Source organism: Ranitomeya variabilis, chromosome 6 (genome assembly GCF_051348905.1).
Source record: "Ranitomeya variabilis isolate aRanVar5 chromosome 6, aRanVar5.hap1, whole genome shotgun sequence".
In the NCBI taxonomy this organism is placed as follows: domain Eukaryota; kingdom Metazoa; phylum Chordata; class Amphibia; order Anura; family Dendrobatidae; genus Ranitomeya; species Ranitomeya variabilis.
This window is the reverse complement of record NC_135237.1, coordinates 185,265,930-185,287,494: the sequence shown is the minus strand read 5'-3', so window position 1 is coordinate 185,287,494 and position 21,565 is coordinate 185,265,930. Positions and strand designations below refer to the sequence as shown.

The window sequence follows — 21,565 nt, the reverse complement described above, 5'->3', positions numbered from 1 at the left end:
GGGAGCGTGTCCTATTGGCACTGCAGAACCAGCCTTGATTGCCAGTTCCCGCAGCCCACATAGGAAGCACCTAAACTGCATGCACCATAGAGTTGACTAACCCGACCGCAACACAACAGGACAACATATTGGAGGCAAAGTGACCTTGACACTACCCGGAAACAGCTGGCGTGCTGGAACCAGGCTGGGCAGGAGGGAGTACCCATGCCAAAGACACTTCAGAGCAGCAACTGGTGTTGTTGGAGCCCAGGGATAACATGGCAAACAGAGTGTAGGCTGAGGCCTAATTGGAGCAAGTTGAAAGGGAACCTTTAACCCCCCCAGGTGTTAGCAACTACACTATGTTCCAAATTATTATGCAAATGACATTTTTCTCTGATTTTCCTAAATGGTCGGTGCAAATGACCGTCCGTCTAATAAAAGTCATCACCCTTTAGATTATACATCAAATTTTATTGAATAAACCTCCCAATGATAACAGTATAATCTCCAAAATGAATAAAAACTTAAAATACACTGTTCCAAATTATTAGGCACAGTAGAATTTCTAAACATTTGATATGTTTTAAAGAACTGAAAATGCTCATTTGTGGAATTTGCAGCATTAGGAGGTCAAATTCACTGAACAAAAAGCTATTTAACTCCAAAACATCCTAACAGGCCAAGTTACATGTTACCATAGGAACCCTTCTTTGATATCACCTTCACAATTCCTGCATCCATTGAGTTTCTGCTTGCATGTCTTTACATGAAGTCAGAATAGCCTCCCAGAGCTGTTGTTTTGATGTGAACTGCCTCCCACGCTCATAGATCTTTTGCTTGATGATACTCCAAAGGTTCTCTATAGAGTTGAGGTCAGGGGAAGATGGTGGCCACAACATGAGTTTATCTCCTTTTATGCCCATAGCAGCCAATGACTCAGAGGTATTCTTTGCAGCATGAGATGGTGCATTGTCAGCATGAAGATGATTTTGATCCTGAAGGCACATTTCTGCTTTTTATACCATGTTTTATACCATGGAGGAAAGTTGTCAGTCAGAAGCTCTATATACTTTGCAAAGGTCATTTTCACACCTTCAGGAACTTTAAAGGGCCCTACCAGCTGTTTCTCCATTATTCCGGCCCAAAACATGACTCCTCCACCTCCTTGCTGACGTTGCAGCCTTGTTGGGACATGGTGGCAATCCTCAAACCATCCACTACTCCATCCATTTGGACCATTCAGGGTTGCTCAACACTTATCAGTAAACAAGAATGTTTGGAAATTAGTCTTCATGTATGTTTGTGCCCAATACAACCATTTCTGCTTGTGAACACTGTTTAAGGGTGTCCGAATAGTAGGTTTATGCACCACAGCAAGCCTTTGAAGGAGCCTACACCTTGAGGTTCCAGGGACTCCAGAGGCACCAGCAGCTTCAAATATCTGTTTGCTGCTTTGTAATGGCTTTTTAGCAGCTGTGTCATGATTCTCAATGGCGAGAGAACATAGCCCAGCATATATGAGAACTAGCTCTTGGAAGATGGAAACTATACTGACCATGAACTAAACCTGCCGCACAACTAGAAGTGGCCGGGTAGCATGCCTACGTTTTTTTATCCCTAGATGCCCAGCGCCAGCCGGAGAACTACCTAATCCTAGCAGAGGAAAAGACAGTCCTGGCTCACCTCTAGAGAAATTTTCCCAAAAGGCAGACAGAGGCCCCCACATATATTGGCGGTGATTTAAGATGAAATGACAAACGTAGTATGAAAATAGGTTTAGCAAAATCGAGGTCCGCTTACTAGATAGCATGAAGACAGAAAGGGCACTTTCATGGTCAGCAGAAAACCCTATCAAAACACCATCCAGAAATTACTTTAAGACTCTAGCATTAACTCATAACACCAGAGTGGCAATTTCCGCTCACAAGAGCTTTCCAGACACAGTAACGAAACAGCAGCTGTGAACAGGAACAAAATGCAAAAACACACAAGGACAAAAGTCCAACTTAGCTGGGAGTTGTCTAGTAGCAGGAACATGCACAGAAAGGCTACTGATTACATTGTTGACCGGCATGAAACTGACAGAGGAGCAAGGTTATATAGCGACTCCCACATCCTGATAGGAGCAGGTGAACAGAGGGGATGATGCACACAAGTTAAATTCCACAAGTGGCCACCGGGGGAGCCCAGAATCCAATTTCACAACACAGCTGCTCTCTTAATCCGATGAACTTGCCTGGCAGAAATCTTCCTCATTATGCCTTTATCAGCACAAACATCTATGCTCAGATACAGTCACAAATCTCTTAACAGTACGATGATCACCCTTAAGTTTTCGGGAAATATCTAATGTTTTCATACCTTGTCCAAGGCATTGCACTATTTGATGCTTTTCAGCAGCAGAGAGATCCTTTTTCTTTCCCATGTTACTTGTGACCTGCTTAATAATGTGGAACATCATTTTTAAGTAGTTTTCCTTTAATTAGAATCACCTGGAAAACTAATTATCCCATGTGTTTAAGATTGATTTCAGTGATCCATTGAGCCCTGAGACACAATACCATCCACGAGTTTATTTGAAAAACAAAACAATTAAATCTTTATCACACTTAAATCCAATTTGCATATTAATTTGGAACACAGTGTAGAAGAGCCACCTTGTGCAGCAGTAATGCTGCACAAGAAAAATGTGGCTCTTTTAATTATGCTGCTTGCACACTCTGAACGAAACACTTATAAAATTTGGCCCCTCATACCGTGAAACCGTCACGGAGGTGGGACTTTCCTTCTTAATGAGACGCAGAACAGCTGTCATTCATACCCCCTTGGTGCCGGGCGCAGCCTCCTGAGCGTTGCTTGTTTGTGTACCGGAGTATGCGCTGTTATGTTATCCCTTGACCATGCGCAGTTAGCGCTGCCCGTCTTCTGACATCATTTGATGTCAGCCTGACTGCGCCTGTGCGGTCGTGCTGCCTGAGATCACGCCCCGCAGTGTCTTCTGATTTATTCACACTGCGGGACTGGGATTCATAGCCTTGCACAGTGCATATCTTCACCTCTCACTCATCTCCTTCCACCTTCTTCTGACTGTGCGGCGTCCGCTGATCCCTAATCACATGCCACGGCCGTGACGCCGCACAATCTGAAGAAGGCATAAGGAGATGAGTGAGAGGCAAAGATATGCACTGCGGATGCCCATGAATCCCAGCCCTGCAGTGTCTTCTGATTAATTCACACTGCGGGGCTGGGATTCATGGCCTTGCGCAGTAAATATCTTCGCCTCTCACTCATCTCCTTACGCCTTCTTCAGACTGTGCGGTGTCAGCTGATCCCTAATCACATGCCACGGCCGTGATGCCGCACAGTCTAAAGAAGGCAGAAGGAGATGAGTGAGAGGCGAAGATATGCACTGCGCATGCCCATGATTCCCAGCCCCGCAGTGAGATTAAATAAGACACTGTGGGGCGTGATCTCAGGCAGGGTGGACGCACAGGTGCAGCCAGCCTGACAACAAATGATGTCAGAAGATGGGCAGCGCTAACTGCGCATGGCCAAGGGATAGCATAACAGAGCAGGCTCCGGTACAGATTCAAACAAAGCTGAGGAGGCGGCGCCCGCGCCAAGGGGGTAGGAATGACGGCTGTGTTGCGTCTCAATATGAAGGAAAGTCCCACCTCCGGGACGGTTTCACGGTATGAGGGGACACATTTTATAAGTGTTAAGTTCAGCGTGTGCAAGGATCATTACTAAAAGAGCCACCTTTTCCTTGTGCAGCATTACTGCTGCACAAGGTGGCTCTTTCAGTAACAAACGCCTGGGGGGGACAGGTTCCCTTAAATTTCTGTTGCAGTGTCAGCGTGGCGATAGCAGGACACATTGCCGGATACACAGCAGGGGATCTGCTGACGTTACTGAAACCATATAACACTGGGTCACGTGTTGACTGTGCAGACGGCACTTCTGAGCATTAACTGGCGGTGTTGGAGCCCAGTGATTGCAGTTCAGGTGGTAGAAACATGAACACAACAGGAGACCTGGATACTGTTGCCAACCAATTATTTAATCTGGAAGAGGAGTGGCAAATTCCTGCTAGATCCAGGCCTTGTTCATTTTCAGAAAAGTAAGCCGGTCAACATTATCGGAGGATAGTCGCATGCGACGGTCTGTTAGTACACCACCTGCGGCACTAAAGACACGTTCCGATAATACACTAGCAGCAGGGCAAGCCAGCACCTCCAATGCATACTGGCTAGGCTATGGCCATGTATCCAGCTTACAGACCCAAAACTTGAAGGGGGAAGAGCCATCTGGGAGTACACTGAGAGGGCAAGACATGTAGTCTGTCACCATCTGACGGAAACGTTGCCTCCTGCTGACTGGAGCCGTCTGTGATGGTGTAGATATTTGTGGCGGGCACACAAAACTTTGCCACAGTTGGGCCATACTGGTCTTACCTTGTGCTGAGGCACAGCTTCTGCTCCCTCTTTGTGCAGAGCTTCCTCCACTGCCTCGACGCACTGAGCTGCTTTGTAAAGCACTAGCAGCACTGCTCTCGATTGGACTGGAGAAGATGATGGACTGCACCAGTGTGTCTTGGTACTCCCGCATTTTACGCTCCCGGTTCAACGGTGTAATGAGGCTTTGAAAGTTGTCCCGGTAGCGAGGATCTAGGAGGGTGTACACCCAATAATCAGCCGTGTTGAGAATGTGGGCGATGCGGCGGTCGTTTCTCAGGCACTGCAGCATGAAATCAACCATGTGCTGCAGACTGCCAACTGGCCAAGAAATGCTGTCCCCTGCTTGAGGCGTGATCTCTGCCTGCTCTGCATCACCCCACCCTCGCTCTACACACTGACTACTGGAGAATTGTGTAACTCCCTCCTCTGGACTGATGTGTTCCTCCTCCATTGACTCCTCCTCATCCTCCTCACAAAGTGTCCACTGCCTAGGCCTTTGTGAGGAACCACGTTGCGCTGACTGTCCAGTAGCAGATGAAATTGATGACTCCTCATCCTCCACCTCTTTCACAACATCATCCCTTAGCGCTTGCAGTGTTCTTTCAAGCAGGCAGATAAGGGGAACAGTCATGCTGACTAGTGCATCATCTGCACTCGCCATCCGAGTGGAATCATTGAAGGAACGCAAAACCTGGCAGACATCCTTCATAGTGGCCCACTCAGTGGTTGTGAAGTCTGAACGGCGCTCAGTGCGACTTCTTTGTGCCTGATGCAGCTGGTACTCCATTACTGCTGGCTGCTGCTTACACAACCGCTCCAACATATGTAACGTGGAATTCCACCTGGTGGGTAGGTCACATATGATGCGATGTTCTGGAAGGTGGAATCGGCGCTGCAGAGCTGCAATGCACGATCTTGCCATGCTGGAACGCCACAAGTGAGCACACTCTAGGCGGAACTTGTGCAGCAGTGCATCAAGATCCGGATAGTCCCTCAAAAACTCTGCATGACCAAGTTGAGCACATGAGTGAGGTTGCCTAGGGCCAGAGCTGCCACCAGATTTTGGCCACACACTACCATGCCTGGTTGGAGATTTGCTGGCACAAACCACACGTTGCTCTCCTGCTTGATAGCATTCCAGAGCTCCTGCGCTGTGTGGCTTTGATTCCCCAAAGAAATTAATTTCAATACGGCCTGTTGACGTTTGGCCACGGCTGTGCTCATATCGGTCGTAACAGGTAAACGTTCACGGGTCCATGTGGAGGTGGACTGTGATGGCTCCTGCAGCGCTGATTCTGAGGAACTTGAGTATGAGGAGGAGTCAATGTGTACAGACTGGATTCCTGCAATCCTTGGATTTGGCAGAACATGTCCTGCACCACTCGCATGATCTGTACCCAGCTCCACAACATTTACCCAATGGGCAGTGAGGGAAAGGTATCGCACCTGTCCATGGTGACTGGTCCACGCATCGGTGGTGAGGTGGACCTTGCTACTGACGGCGTTCAGTAGCGCGAGTTTTATGTTTCCCTCCACATGCTTTTGCAGGGCAGGGACGGCTTGCCTGCTGAAGTAAAAGCGTCTGGGCACATTGTATTGTGGGACTGCCAATGTCATCAAGTTACAGAAGGTGTCAGTCTCCACCAGCCTGAATGACAGCATTTCAAGGGACAGTAGTTTTGCAATGCCAGTATTCAGAGCCTGTGCTCGGGGGTGGTTTACCAAGAATGGCTGCCTTTTCTCCCATGCCTGTGCTACCAATGGCTGTAGACTAGGCTGGGAGTGTGAGGATGACAGGGAACGTGCTGCTGTGGGTGGAATTACACTGGGTCTCTGGACAACAGTGCCAGAGGTTCTTCCATGGCGATCCTGTGTGGAAGCCGAACCAGCTGTGTGTGAGCTGGAGGAAGAGGCAACAACACAAGCTGAAGAGGTGGTAGGTTCCGCTGTAGGATGGCCTAGGTCTTCAGTGTGTTTTTGTAACTCCACCGCATGCTTGGTCCACACGTTTCCACGTCTTTGTGGTATTGCGGTTGCTGACACTTTTCCCTCTTTTGACTTTCTGATGACACACCTTGCATTTGACTAAACAAATGTCATCTGCAACTGTGTCAAAAAAGGACCAGGCACTGCAAGTCTTGAGAGCGCCCATTTTGGCTTTTGGAAGAGGCATGCTCCTAACGGGTGCTGAAGTGGAGGCTACAGGCACTGCAGTCTTCCCCCTCCCTCTCCCTCTTTGGGCCATTCGGGGAATCTCTTCCTCAGAGCTGCTCCCACCACTTTCCTGTACCTCATGCTATGATGGGTCAAGGACCTCATCATCTACACTACCCTCTTCCACCAACTGCTTCTCCTGGGTAGTCTCGGCAGCACAGTACGCACCTGAAAGTGGCACCTGAGTCTCATAATCAGATGCGTGCTGAGGTGTGCTGACTGGAGGCACTTGCCCACCCGTCTCTTCAGAGTCAGAGAGACAAAGCTGTTGGGTATCACTGCATACTGCCTCTTCTTCCATTTCTCCAATGCTACTTGTCTGGCCCCCTCATTCCAAGCCAAGAGATTCATAGAACAGAAGTAGACATGGCTCCTGTCCTGGGCTCTATGACTGCCTGGGCAATTTGGCAGGTGGTGAAGAGACAGATGGGTGCTCTTCAGTGCTCTGTGCCTGAGAGGATGTGGCACTAATTGAAGTCGATGCGTTAGCTGACATCCATCCGACAACAGCTTCAATTTGTTTGTCCCACAGCAGCGGGGCATGGCGAGCTCCTACAAAGCTGCGCATGAAGGACTGTTCCCTGCTAAAACTGGGGAATGATGAGTCACCAGTGCCCGCAGCAGGCACAGAATACCCACGTCCTCTCCCTGCTCCACCTACATGCCCATGCCTATGTGCCTTACTCCCTGCCTTCTTCATCTTGGTAGACTGATAAAGATAGGCAGAAAAGTACTAAGGGCTTAGTGTGCTTATTCCTGAACAGCTGCTATCAGGTATAAGGAACACTAATTTTATCAAGTGTGGACTAGACTTTAAAATGAACTAATGTGGCCTACACAATTCTAAAGTGGAGTGTTTGGTGAACTTTATAAACTTTTTGTTTTTTTCCACAGAACAGACTACAGCGTGAGCTGCACTCACACAGAGACCGTGCAGACAGCCATAAACGGTGCTGCAAGGCCAAAAAAAGCTCCTCTATGTAATCCTATATAGTGTTTTTCCACAATCTAGCAGGATACGGATAGAAAGCCACTAATAGGATAAATTTGAAAAAATGTGCAGCAGGCTGCACTAATTGAGAAACGGACAAGGGAGCGGTATGAGGCAGTGACGCACGCTGAGCTGACTACAACCGGCTGTGGTGGCAGAACAGACTACAGAGTGAGCTGCACTCACACAGAGACCGTTCAGACAGCCGTAAACGGCGCTGCAAGGCCAAAAAAAGCTCCTCTATGTAATCCTATATAGTGTTTTTCCACAATCTAGCTGGATACGGATGGAAAGCCACTAATAGGATAAATTTGAAAAAATGTGCAGCAGGCTGCACTAATTGAGAAACGGACAATGGAACAGTATGAGGCAGTGATGCACCCTGAGCTGACCACAACCAGCGGTGGCTGCAGACCAGACTACAGAGTGAGCTGCTCTCACACAGACACCTTGCAGGAAGCCGTAAACAGTGCTACAAGGCAAAAACAAGGTTTTCACACAGCGGTTGCTAAATTAGCTTGGGTGAAGCACAATGAAGCAAATCGCTATCTCTAAACTGGCCCTCAGTCAGAACACAGCGTCCTGTCCCTAACTTAATTCACAGCAGAGTGAACCCAAAATGGCGGCGGCAACTTTTATAGTGCATCATGACATCATTTCAGCAGCCAATCACAGCCATGCCAGTACTTACATGCCTACCATGCAGAACAGGATGTGCCCACACTTCTAATCATTCCTCATTGGCTGAATTCTGGCTGTTTGGATTATGGGAACTTCCGATTCCAGTATCCGATATACTGAAATTATCGGAACTTGGTATCGGAATTCCAATACCGCAAATATCGGCCGATACCCGATACTTGCGGTATCGGAATGCTCAACACTAATAATGACTTAACGCTCACGTTCTTTCTGATGGAGTTCACTTTTCCTGTTTTTTCCATCTGGCCCAGACCGACACAACTTCTTCCACCCAGGACTCATCTGCAGAGAATAGAACAAAGACACATTTCACTTCTCATATTCCAGCCATCACCATCTGTTCCCAGCCTGCACAAACTCCTCATCCTACTGGTACCCCAATGCTGCTGCCGTATGTGTCCCTATTACTGCACCTGCTGTGTGTTTCTCTGTTCCCTCTAAATTCTAATGTATCCCTCTATAATATAGTAATGCCGGGTGCAAGTGCCCTAGAAAACGGTGCCTACATTGTGTTCCCTTCAAAGTAATAATGCCCTGTTTGTGCCCCTTCGATAGTCACAAAAACCCGAATTCCCCTATAAAAATAAGTGCCCACTTAACATTGAATAATGTCTGAGTCTCCCCCTGTACAGCTCCCCTATACACAGCATGATGCTCTCTTAATAAATAACATGATGCCTCCTCACTGTAATGTACCCCCACACAGTATACTGACCCCTTAGTAGCACCCAAACTGCTTGATAGCCCCAACACTGTGTGATGGCCCCTTCACTGTAATCTCCACACTCTATGATGGCCCCCTAGATAGCCTCCATATAGTATAATGTGCCAAATAGTTCTCAATATAGCATAATACATTCCCATAGGCCTGTATAGAATAATGCATTCCCCATAGGCCTGCATAGTATAATACATTCCCCATAGGCCTGTATAGTATAATGCACTCCTCATAGACCTGTATAGTATAATACATTTCCAATAGGCCTGTATAGTATAATGCACTCCCCATAGGCTGGTATAGTATAATGCACTCTCCATAGGTCTGTATAGTATAATGCACTCCCCATAGGCCAGTACAGTATAATGCACCCCCATAAGCCTGTATAGTATAATGCAACCCCATAAGGCAGCCTGTATAGTATAATGCACCCCCATTAGGCAGCCAGTACTCTATAATACACCCCCATTAGGCAGCCTGTATAGTATAATGCACCCCCATTAGGCAGTCTATATCAGGGGTGGGGAACCTCAGGCCCCCGGGCCATTTACGGCACTCGATGACCTTTTATCAGGCCCCCAAGTAGATTCTCAGGGGCCGCATTCTTGGGCAGGGAGGTGTATTTTGATTTGCCACAAGATCATTAATTTCTTCTTGCTCTGTTAGCACACACACAGTGTTCACTACTGAACACTGAAGGGCATGCAGTGAAAGATTACGTCCCGACACCAGTGCCAGGGACAGGATGAACTTTGTGGGTGGAGTTTGTATGACCCCCGAAGGATGGTATAAATATCCAAATGGAAAAAAAGATTCCCCACCCCTGGCCTAAATAGTATAATGCACCCCCATTAGGCAGCCTGTATAGTATAATGCACCCCCATTAGGAAACCTATATAGTATAATGCACCCCCATTAGGCAGTCTGTGTAGTATATTGCACCTCCATTAGGCAGTCTGTTTTTTATATTGCACCCCAATTAGGCAGCCAGTACAATAGAATGCACCCCCATTAGGCAGCCTATATATTATAATGCACCCCCATTAGGCAGTCTGTATGTCTGTATAGTATAATGCAACCCAAATAGGCACTCTTTATAGTATAATGCACCCCCATTAGGCAGCCTGCATAGTATAATGCACCCCCATTAGGCAGCCTGTATAGTACAATGCACTCCCATTAGGCAGTCTGTAGAGTATATTGCACCTCCATTAGGCAATCTGTATAGTATATTGCACCCACAATAGGCAGTTTGTGTAGTATAATGCACCCAATTAGGCAGTCTGTATAGTATAATGCACCCCATTATGCAGCCTGTATAGTATAATGCACCCGATAAAAAAACCAAAAAAACAATACTCACCTTTCTTCCTCCTTGTTCCCGCGGTGCTCTGAGCAACCACTCATCTCCTTACAGTGGGCGCTGGGTAGAGATGTCATTTCTACCCCCTGTCAGTGTCGGCATCGGTGACATCCGACGCTGACAGGGGGATGATGGGAGAGGGAGCGCTGTGCTCCCTCTCTCATCAAGCTGAACCTGCGATGACGGGCGGGGGGCCCACTGCTGGCACAGGGCCCCCTACCGCCTCCTCAGGGGCTGCACAGTGGATGGGCGGCAGAGCAGGGAGATTGTCTCCCTGCTCTGCCACAGAATGTAACTGTATTGGCTGTGTACACTGATACAGTTACAGTAGCGCAGCTCCGGGTGGGCCCCCTCTGAGCACGGGGCCCGGGGCCACCTCCCCTCTGTCCCCCCGGTAGCTACGCTCCTGCACGGCGACAGATTTTGGCATGCATCTGACCCACCGGGCCCCTGTTCCGCCGGGCCAGGTCGCATTGGTGACCGCTTCGACCGCGCTAACTACGCCCCTGGCTATGGCAATCCCGGCATGCTTATTGGCTATGTAACAGGTGCAAAAGTTGCAGGGTGGGGATTCGGGTTTTATATCGAGCATCGACCATTTCTCACCAAGTAATGAGAACATCTGAGCACCGTGATATCCTAGTGATAACCGAATTTCACCGAGCACGTTTGCTCATCTCTAATTTTTAGCTTAATATTAATGCAAATGTAAAAACATGAACATCTCTCCCAGACCTGTACAAAGGCCAAAACCACTTATAGGCTGCTTGTGGCACCAAAATATTTAGTAGCTCATTATAAACATAACATTCCTTCTTTTTCCCTAATATTTTTCATCAGCTTTATAAAAGGTCAAAAGGTCTAAGGCCAAAACCACTTATAGGCCACTTGTGGCACCAAAATATTTAGTAGCTCATTATAAACATAACATTCCTTCTTTTTCCCTAATATTTTTCATCAGCTTTATAAAAGGTTATCCTGCATTTACTGATACTACATTTCATTTATGATAACATTGTGAAAACATTAACTTATATTTACTGAAGTGTTAGTCTTATAACATAGAAGAAGCTTGACTTCCCCTGAGCTAAGCAGCAGGTGCCTCAAAAAGAAAAAGTGCCAAGAGCCCAAGGTAAAAATAAATATCAAAACTAAAGTTTTCACTTACTATTATAAACGGGCAGCATCATGGCTGCTTTCTGTAATAATACTAGTGTGAAGCTATGCGCACGCATTGCGGATTTTGCTGGGGATCCGCAGTGGATTTGATGATGCGGATCTGCAGCAGTTTTCCATGAGTTGACAGTACCATGTAAACATATGGAAAACAAAATCCGCAGTGCACATGCTGCGGAAAAAAAATAACACAGAAACGCAGCGCTGTTTTTTCCGCAGCATGTCAATTCTTTGTGCGGATTCCGCAGCGGTTTACAGCTGCTTCTCAATAGGAATCCGCAGGTGTAAAACCGCAGGTGGAATCTGCACAAAAAACATGGTAAGTCCGCGGGTAATCTGCAGTGCGGTTTACCTGCGGATTTTGCAAAAACAGTGTGGAAAAACCCGCACACCAATCCGCAATTTGTGCACATAGCCTAAAGTGAGGCCTGTACTGTAAGCCAAAAGGTTAAAAGGGAGGGCCGAATGACTAGGATGGATGCTGGAGCCAGATAATGTGGTAGGGATATGAAGGAGTCATGCTTTAGGCATAGGTGTTTAAATATGGTATCTGGGGAAGAGAGCCAGTGTGGTAAATCAATATGGGGGACGAAACGAGTACTGGATATAGGGTCAATATATGATGGCTCAAATACTTGGCGTTCCTACTGGGATGAGGTCTCAATGGGACATTATTTGATGCATTATTCAGCAAGAGTGCACTCGAATCAGTATAGTGCAGTTGGGGGCAAAGAGGAGAAGCTGATAGAGTGGGTCTTTATTTTCTCGGCCTCCAAAGCCCTTTCCTTTCATTTATGATAATCTTTTGCTTACGATGGTACGTTATTACTATTACAATTTTTTTTTTTTTTTTTTTTTAACTTCGATGCATCTAATTTGGACCTGAAAAATATTTTTATAATTTGGTTTGATTACAAATTTTATGTAGTCTGTGGTCATAAATCAGCTATGGATATAAAAATAGTATCATACTTTGTTAGACTGTCAGAAGAAGCTCATTGATAGATTTTAAGGTAAAGAAATTGGCCACTTACTGCAGCTTTCTTCAGAAACTGAACAACTTTTCTGTCCATAAAATGTCTGCTGATGGAGGAACATATGACCGAACCAATCCATCAGCCTCCTCCAGTAATAAAACACCTGACATGGGAAAGCTGTTTTTCTATTGAAAGTGGCAAATGGATAGGTCTGGTCACATGCTGCTGAACAGCTATTTTATAGACAGAAGTGCTGGTCAGTGAATATATGGGTGTTGTATGTCATTGTATGCCTCTACTTCACAGCTTCATAGAAATGGTATATGTCCAATGTCCTCCTGATGTATACCTCTAATGTAAAGCCTAAATATGATGGCAGCAAAGTCTAACATAAATTAAGCATGTGGAAAAGATGCACCTAAAATTAAAGCTGCTCAGAAAACGCTTTCTTAAATACTGCATTAGGCCAGTATTATAGGTCACACTGATGTGCACACAGACGGCACACGAATGGTACACCGATGCTATCCATGCCCGTGTGTCCATGTGATATTCTTGTATCCATGTGTACCATCCGTGTGCCATCTGTGTGCACCATCAGTGTGACCTGTACTTGAATAGAATGCAGAATAGAAATGACAGATGTTTAGGTGTTAGTTGTGCAAAGTTAGAGAATACATAGATTCGTACAGGACATGGGTACCTCGAACATGGACTTTTAACAGGATGTGCGGTTTACTGTTTGGGTTCAGATACCTAATAAAGTTTGTTTAAATGCTCCAGCTAAGGCAATCAACAAGCTTCTAGGCTGTGGGCACTTCCTGATCAATCCCAGCCATGCCAATAATTGGCATGGCTGGCATTGGCTGGCATATAACGTGCATTATCATTTATAAATTACTGATCACGAGTGCCCCCCCCCCCCGCTATTCTGCTCTGATTAATGCAGTGACAGGAGGCTGCTGACGTGAGGGAGTGCACTCTGCAATAAAGACTCTTTGCGTCCTCTCACGTGTCTCAGTGGGAGAACTGTGCCAAAAAGCTGCAGTGTGCACTCTGCACCCATGTCTGTGAGAGTACTGTGCCAAAAAGTTGCTGTGTGCACTCTGCAAACCCGAATGTGGGAGTACTGTGCATACTCTACAACACAGCCTGTGGGAGTATTGTGCCTTTAAGCCTGTGTTTGTACTCTGCATCGCCCACCTGTAAAAGCACTGAACTATTAATCATCTGTTTGTACTCTGCAATGCTGCCTGTGGAAGTATTGTACCTCTAAGCCTCTGTGTGTACTCTGCAACTCTGCCTGTGGGACTACTGTACCTGTAAGCCTGTGTTTGAACTCTGCAAGACCTACCTGTGTGAGTACTATGCATTTAACCCCTTCACCCCCGGAGCTTTTTCCGTTTTTCCGTTTTCGTTTTTCACTACCCTTCTTCCCAGAGCCATAACTTTTTTATTTTTCCGTCAATTTGGCCATGTGAGGGCTTATTTTTTGCGGGATGAGTTGTACTTTTGAACGACATCATTGGTTTTAGCATGTCGTGTACTAGAAAACGGGAAAAAAATTCCAAGTGCAGTGAAATTGCAAAAAAAGTGCAATCCCACACTTGTTTTTTGCTTGCCTATTTTGCTAGGTTCACTAAATGCTAAAACTGACCTGCCATTATGATTCTCCAGGTCACTACGAGTTCATAGACACCTAACATGACTAGGTTATTTTTCACCTAAGTGGTGAAAAAAAATTCCAAACTTTGCAAAAAACAAAACAAAACAAAATTGCGCCATTTTCCGATACTCGTAGAGTCTCCATTTTTCATGATCTGGGGTCAGGTGAGGGCTTATTTTTTGCGTGCCGAGCTGGCGTTTTTAATGATCTCATTTTGGTGCAGATACGTTCTTTTGATCGCCCGTTATTGCATTTTAATGCAATGTCGTGGCGACCAAAAAAACGTAAATCTGGCGTTTCGAATTTTTTTCTCATTACGCCATTTAGCGATCAGGTTATTGCTTTTTTTTTATTGATAGATCGGGCGATTCTGAACGCGGCGATACCAAATATGTGTAGGTTGGGTTTTTTTTTTATTGATTTATTTTGATTGGGGCGAAAGGGGGGTGATTTAAACTTTTATATTTTTTTTATTTTTTTCACATTTTTAAAAACTTTTTTTTTTTACTTTTGCCATGCTTCTATAGCCTCCATGGGAGGCTAGAAGCAGGCACAGCCCGATCGGCTCTGCTACATAACAGCGATCATCAGATCGCTGTTATGTAGCTAAAATGCAGGTGTGCTATGAGCGCCGACCACAGGGGGGCGCTCACAGCCACCGGCAATCAGTAACCATAGAGGTCTCAAGGACCTCTATGGTTACAATGGAGGAGCATCGCCGACCCCCGATCATGTGACAGGGGTCGGCGATGCGCTCATATCCGGCCGCACGGCCGGATGCGGTAGTTAAATGCCGCTGTCTGCGTTTGACAGCGGCATTTAACTAGTTAATAGCGGCGGGTGATCGCGATTTCACCCGCCGCTATTGCGCGCACATGTCAGCTGTAAAAAACAGCTGACATGTCGCGACTTTGATGTGCGCTCACCGCCGGAGCGCACATCAAAGCGGGGGTCCCGACATGTGACGTACTATTCCGTCACATGTCGGGAAGGGGTTAAACCTCTTTGTGTACACTCCACCACTGCCTGTTGGAGTTATGTGCGTTTAACTCTCTGTGTGTATGCTGGAGTACTGTTCCAAAAAGCCTTTGTGTATTCTGCAGTCATGTCTATACAAGTGGTGCTCCAAAAAAAGCTGTATCTTTGCCATTTTTGGTCCAAAAAATTAGTTCTACTTTGCAGCCATTTCTTTGCTAGTAGTGTGTCTAAAGATAATTCTACTATGCAGCTGTCTCTTTCCCGTTTGTGGGCTAAAAAAATTATTTTACTCTACCGCTGTGATTAGTGTGTCTAAAAAATAATTCTACTACAGAGCCATTTGTTTTTGAGTAAAGTGTCTAAAAAATAATTCTATTTTGCAGTTGTCTTTTTGTATCAAGTGTGTCTAAAAAGTAATTCTAAATAGCAGGATAGGAAGTATTACTGTGCTCTCTGGAATGCGATACAAATATTGGTAATAGACTTGTAGGTTTATTATCAATGTGTTTCAGAGTCTACTGTCTCATTCTTCAGGACAACTATACTTAAACAATTACAGGCATACATGGTTTAAATATAGAAAATTCAAAAAATAACCCCAAGTGCAGAGAAAGGGGTATGCACTAGTGATGAGCGAACATGCTCGCCAATACTCATTACTCGCTCGAGTATCACTACTCTCAGTGTACTCGGCCAGCACCGAGTGTTTCTGGGATTATGCGGTCTCTCTTAACAGTTGTTGTAGAGATGTGTCTGCTGCTAGAGCTCTGTGTGGCATTGACCTGGTCTCTAATCTGAGCTGCTGTTAACCTGCGATTTCTGAGGCTGGTGACTCCGATAAACTTATCTTCAGAAGCAGAGGTGACTCTTGGTCTTCCTTTTCTGGGGCGGTCCTCATGTCAGCCAGTTTCTTTGTAGTGCTTGATGGTTTTTGCAACTGCACTTGGGGACACTTTCAAAGTTTTCCCAATTTTTGGGACTGACTGACCTTCATTTCTTAAAGTAATGATGGCCACTCTTTTTCTTCTTTTAGCTGCTTTTTTCACACTTTTTTGTTAAGTACATAATTCCACATGTGTTAATTCATAGTTTTGATGCCTTTAGTGAGAATGTACAATTTTCATAGTCATGAAAATACAGAAAAATCTTTAAATGAGAAGGTATGTCCAAACTTTTGGTCTGTGCTGTATATATATTTATGTTTCATACAGCAGTAGATAGATTAAAAGCCGGTAATTCAATTGCCAGCTATTGCTATCTCCTTATCAAACCCAACAGGATATGAGACATGGTTACATACAGTAAACCATTTCATATCCCTTATTTTTTACATATTCCTCACTAATAATGTTGGAAGTGTATGTGTGCAAAATTTGGGGGCTCTAGCTGTTAAAATAAATGGTTAAATAACGGAAAAAAATGGCGTGGGCTCCAGCTCAATTTTCTCTGCCAGAGTGGGAAAGCCAGTGAGTGAGGGCAGATATTAATAGCCTAGAGAGGGACCATGGATATTACCCCCCTGGCTAAAAACATCTGCCCCAGCCACTCCAGAAAAGGCACATCTGTAAGATGCGCCTATTCCGGCATTTAGCCTCTCTCTTCCCACTGCCGAGTAGCAGTGGGATATGGGCTAATAAGGGGTTAATATCACCTTGCTAATGTAAGGTGACATTAAGCCAGGTTAATAATGGAGAGATGTCAATAAGACACCTATCCATTATTAATCCAATAGTAGTAAAGGATTAATAATACACACACATATTAAGAATAAAGTATTTAAATGAAATAAATACACACATGGGGTTGTAAAATCTTTATTGTACGCTTAATCCACGTGAAGACCCTCGTTCTGTAAAAGAAAAAAAAAAGAAAAAAGAAACAATATTGCATACCTCTCTGGCGCTCAGTCACGTCCCACGCTTTAAATCCATCTGAAAGGGTTAAATAACTTTACAACCAGGAGCATGCTAATGCAGCTGTTGCTCCTGCTTGTAAAAACTGGGGAATTAATTGAAAGCAGGAGAACGTAGCTACCTAGACTTGCGGTGCTGTGCCCCCTGCTGGCATAACCTCATAAGAACTCTAGCGTGAGAAAATATTCAGAAAAATTCCCACGCTAGAGTTCATATGAGTTTATACCAGAAGGGGGCGCATCACCACAAGTCTACGATGCTACGTTCCCCTGCTTTCAATTCATTCCCCAGTTTTTACAAGCAGGAGCAACAGCTGCATTAGCAGGCTCCTGGTTGTAAAATGATTTAACCCCTTCAGATGGATTTACAGCGTGGGACGTGACTGAGCGCCGGAGAGGTATGGGATATTGTTGCTTTTTTCTTTTTTTTCTTTTACAGAACGAGGGTCTTCAGGTGGATTAAGCGTACAATAAAGATTTTACAACCCCATGTGTATTTATTTCATTAAAATACTTTATTCTTAATGTGTGTGTATTATTAACCCTTTACTACTATTGGATTAATAATGGATAGGTGTCTTATTGACATCTCTCCATTATTAACCTGGCTTAATGTCACCTTACATTAGCAAGGTGACATTAACCACTTATTACACCATATCCCACCGCTACAGGGGAGTGGGAAGAGAAAGGCTAAGTGCCAGAATAGGCGCATCTTACAGATGCGCCTTTTCTGGGGTGGCTGGGGGCAGATGTTTTTAGCCAGGGGGCAATATCCGTGGTCCCTCTCTAGGCTATTAATATCTGCCCTCACTCACTGGCTTTCCCACGCAGAGAAAATTGCGCTGGAGCCCACGCCAGTTTTTTCTGTGATTTAACACCATTTTGACCTCTGCCTTCTAGTTCAAGTTTATATTTTTTTTTAATTTTGTTATTTTAAAGTCATTTCCCTTTCCACATTTGTTTTCAGAGCAATTGTCCTGCTTTTACTCCCATTTAGCTTCATTTTGCAGCCCTCTGTACCTTACTATGACCATTTTAAAGCAACAGAGTTCAGGTCCTATTGACTTCTATTGGATTCAGGTTCAGGGTCAAAATACCGAATCGAACTTTCAACTCTAGTTCGGCCAAACACCGTAAACCTGGACATCACGGGTTTGCTTACCCCTAATAAATAGAAATATGTCAGTAAGATATATAATCAGTGCTTTGTGTGCAGTTTTCTGTACTTGTATTTAGCAAAAAAGAAATAAATAAAAAAAAATGATGTGGGGTTCCCCTTATTTCTAATAACCAGCTAAAGGAAAGCACACAGCTGTTAGCTGATCTCAGTCTGGGAAGGGGCCAATATCCACTGACCTTCCCAGACTATTAATACCAGCTGTCTGTTTAACCTTTATTGGTTATTAAAAAGGAGGGAACCCAAGTCTTTTTTTTGTTGTCCCCCGTATTTTTAATAACCAGCGAAGTCTAAGCAGGCAGCTGCCCCTTCCCAGCCTAATATCTTCCCATTTGCTCTGGTCCTGTGGCAATCGGGGTAATGGTTTTGGGGTTGATGCTAGCTGTGTAATGTTTGCTGACATCAAGCCCAAGGGTTAGCAATGGAGAGGTGTCTATCAGACACCCCCATTACTAACCCCGCAGTCAATAGAACTAAAAACACATAGAATAGTCCCTTAATTATAAAAAGCACGCTAACAAATTACCTCTGAGAAAGTTCTCACGCTCTGAGCGGTGGCGTTAGTAAGGTTACCATAATTCACAACTGACGGATCACACAGAGATTACCATGAGACTCACCAGCTTTTACCTGCGGTAATCTTAATGATATCATTGCTCATCACTGCCACTGGTTCCCACGCATCTCTGTGTGTTCAGGAGGCTGTGGTAAGCGGTCACCTTACTGATGTCAACATTCATCACAGCCTAGGGATTTAGCAGAGTCAGGGATTGTCGTGGGACATTGATCTGGATTACAATGGACCCATGGGGTTGATTTTTCGGAATAAGTGGGTAAAAGGGGGTGTCTGGGTTTTTAATTTAAAATAAAGGACTTTTCTGTGTGTATTTTATCTTTTTTACTTACAGGGTTAGTAAAGGTGGTGTCTGACTGACACTTCTCCATTGCTAACCACAATTTTTGATGGCAGCTGTGATTTTTGATAAATCACAGCTGTCATCAAACCCATATATTACCCCCATTGCCACCACACCAGAGCAATCAGGATGAGCTGAGTAAAGTGGTGATGATGTAGTCAGCACCCATGCCTGGGAAAAGTGCTAACTGTACTGCTTTTCCAAGCCACCAGAGCTTTTTATTTGGGTACGTGTCACACAGATGTCACACTGATGTCATCCGTGCGTCATCAGTGTGCATTTCCTCCATGCTGCCGTAAAAAAAAGGTCTGCGGGTTTTTCACATGAACACATGGTTCATGTGAAAAAACTGACATGTGCGCCTAATCATTATACAATGGGTGTGCATGTGTCCATATTTGCAAATTGTACATGGACCAAAAACACAGACGTGTGAAGGAGGCCCTAACCAATGTAAAATGAAAAAAAAAAAACAGATACTCGCCTTCCGCACCGGCGCCATTCCAGTGATGTTGGTATGTGACATGAGCTGCAGTGCACACTTGCATAACAATCAGCAGTCGCTATTGAGGTGCTTCACTCATACTTTTCCTGGACAAACTTTGGACATCTGTAAGGCTAGGGTTACATGGCTGTCTTCTCTCCATTCTCGAAAAAAGGTCCGATTACGCTAATTGGACTCTGATCAGAGTTTGACCAGAGTGTCACCAGAGTGGAATCCGATATTCTCTGAGAGGGAGAGAAAAAAAAAAGTTTCTTCACCTTCTCCATTATGTCAGTCCGTGAAAAAAATCGGAGCACACTTGGATGACATTGAATGATATTTTTTTTTTTCACAGAACCATAGACTTGAATGGGAGAGTGAATTCACTGAAGCAAATCAAGCATTTTGCAATTTTTTTTTCTTGCTCAAAAGGAAAAATTTGGATATGTGCTCTGCCCCATATAATGACATTGGTTTTGAGAGATATCTGTCAAAACCACGAAGAGCACTCATCCAATTTAAAAGGTCGTCTGCACGAGGCCTAAAGGTGGGAAAGCTACAGTCCATTAGCAACTGCTCATTGGTTGCAGAGCTCACTTTCATAGCAATGTCACACAAACAAGGGGGACCTGGCACCAATATCACTAGAACGGTACCAGTATGGAAGATGGAGTATGGGGAATATAGGTGCTATCCAAGTAACATCCCCTTTAACATATATTGACCTTATTATTCTTAATATGTTGTGCTGGCCTAGAGAAGCTAAGGCAGTTCCCTGGGGCTATATTGGAATCCGCTATAGTCGGCCATGATTTTGATTTCCCGTTTGGGAGAATATAGCTTCAAATTATATCATTGTAAGTATTTTCCTGAAAGCTTTCATGCAAGGCCTCATTCAGACTTCAGTGATTTTATTTCGTCCATAGTCATGCACCATTTCTTTATCAGTGTGTCAGTTTTCACAAACAGTATTTCATTAGTGATTTTCTCATATGCCTAAAAAAAGTTTCATATACAGTACTTTACAATGTTAAATATGGACATCACACAGACTCCACAGTGATGGATAATTTTGATTACAACTGGACAAGTCTTCATAATTTTTTTTGTATTTTTGTGAACACACTGTCTGCAAAAAAAAATGTCATATATAATTGTACCATTGATAATGTATAGCAGTAAGTCTAGCCACACAGAGTACTGTATGAGTAGATGTACTTTATAGTAGAAATAAAAAAAATGTGGTATTGTACTGTCACCAAGTGGACATTGTGTAGTATGACAGAAATAGCTTATCAGTTGCTAGCTGTACAAAGTTCAATCATATGCAATAAAAAGCTAATGACTAATCTAATAATCTCTATGATCACATAATACAAGTTTACTTTTCTTATTCTTTCATATTGAAAATAATGCACTTTTTGCCCAGTTATCTACTCATTCACACAGCTATCTTCCTATATTACTCTTGTAAAAATACAATGTTTGCCTTATGTTTTATAGTAATGACTAGAGCAAACAGCTGCCAATCTGACAGTAGTGGATTTCAAGAAGAACCTCCGGAGCCTTTACCTTTACAGGTAAATTCATGAAAATCGGGTTTGGTATTTGCAAAGCCTAAAGATTGTCTTCTTGCCCAAACTTCTTTCATAACTTTTAAGGGCATAGTCATATCTTGATTGCAAACCAGCTAGCCATCAGATGATTGCTGCAGGCCAGCGATAACCCCCATAATCTGCTGTTACCCCCTGGGCAGGCTGCCAATAGCCATACATTTGTAGTGGAAATAGTATGGTTCCCATTCAAAAAGATAGGCGACCTTATAATTGTTGATCACATTGAGTACTC

At 44.5% G+C, this 21,565-nt stretch overlaps 1 protein-coding gene across 8 annotated transcripts in view; it reads left to right on the top strand.

The window, feature by feature from the left end:
- ITPRID1 (ITPR interacting domain containing 1) overlaps window positions 1–21,565 on the top strand; it is a 270,965-nt gene that overhangs the window by 227,053 nt on the left and 22,347 nt on the right. For all 8 annotated transcript variants that reach the window (XM_077269319.1, XM_077269315.1, XM_077269312.1 and 5 more), the window contains one exon: window positions 21,221–21,297. In XM_077269319.1, the coding sequence (XP_077125434.1) occupies window positions 21,221–21,297 (77 nt within the window). The remainder of the gene's footprint in view (window positions 1–21,220; window positions 21,298–21,565) is intronic.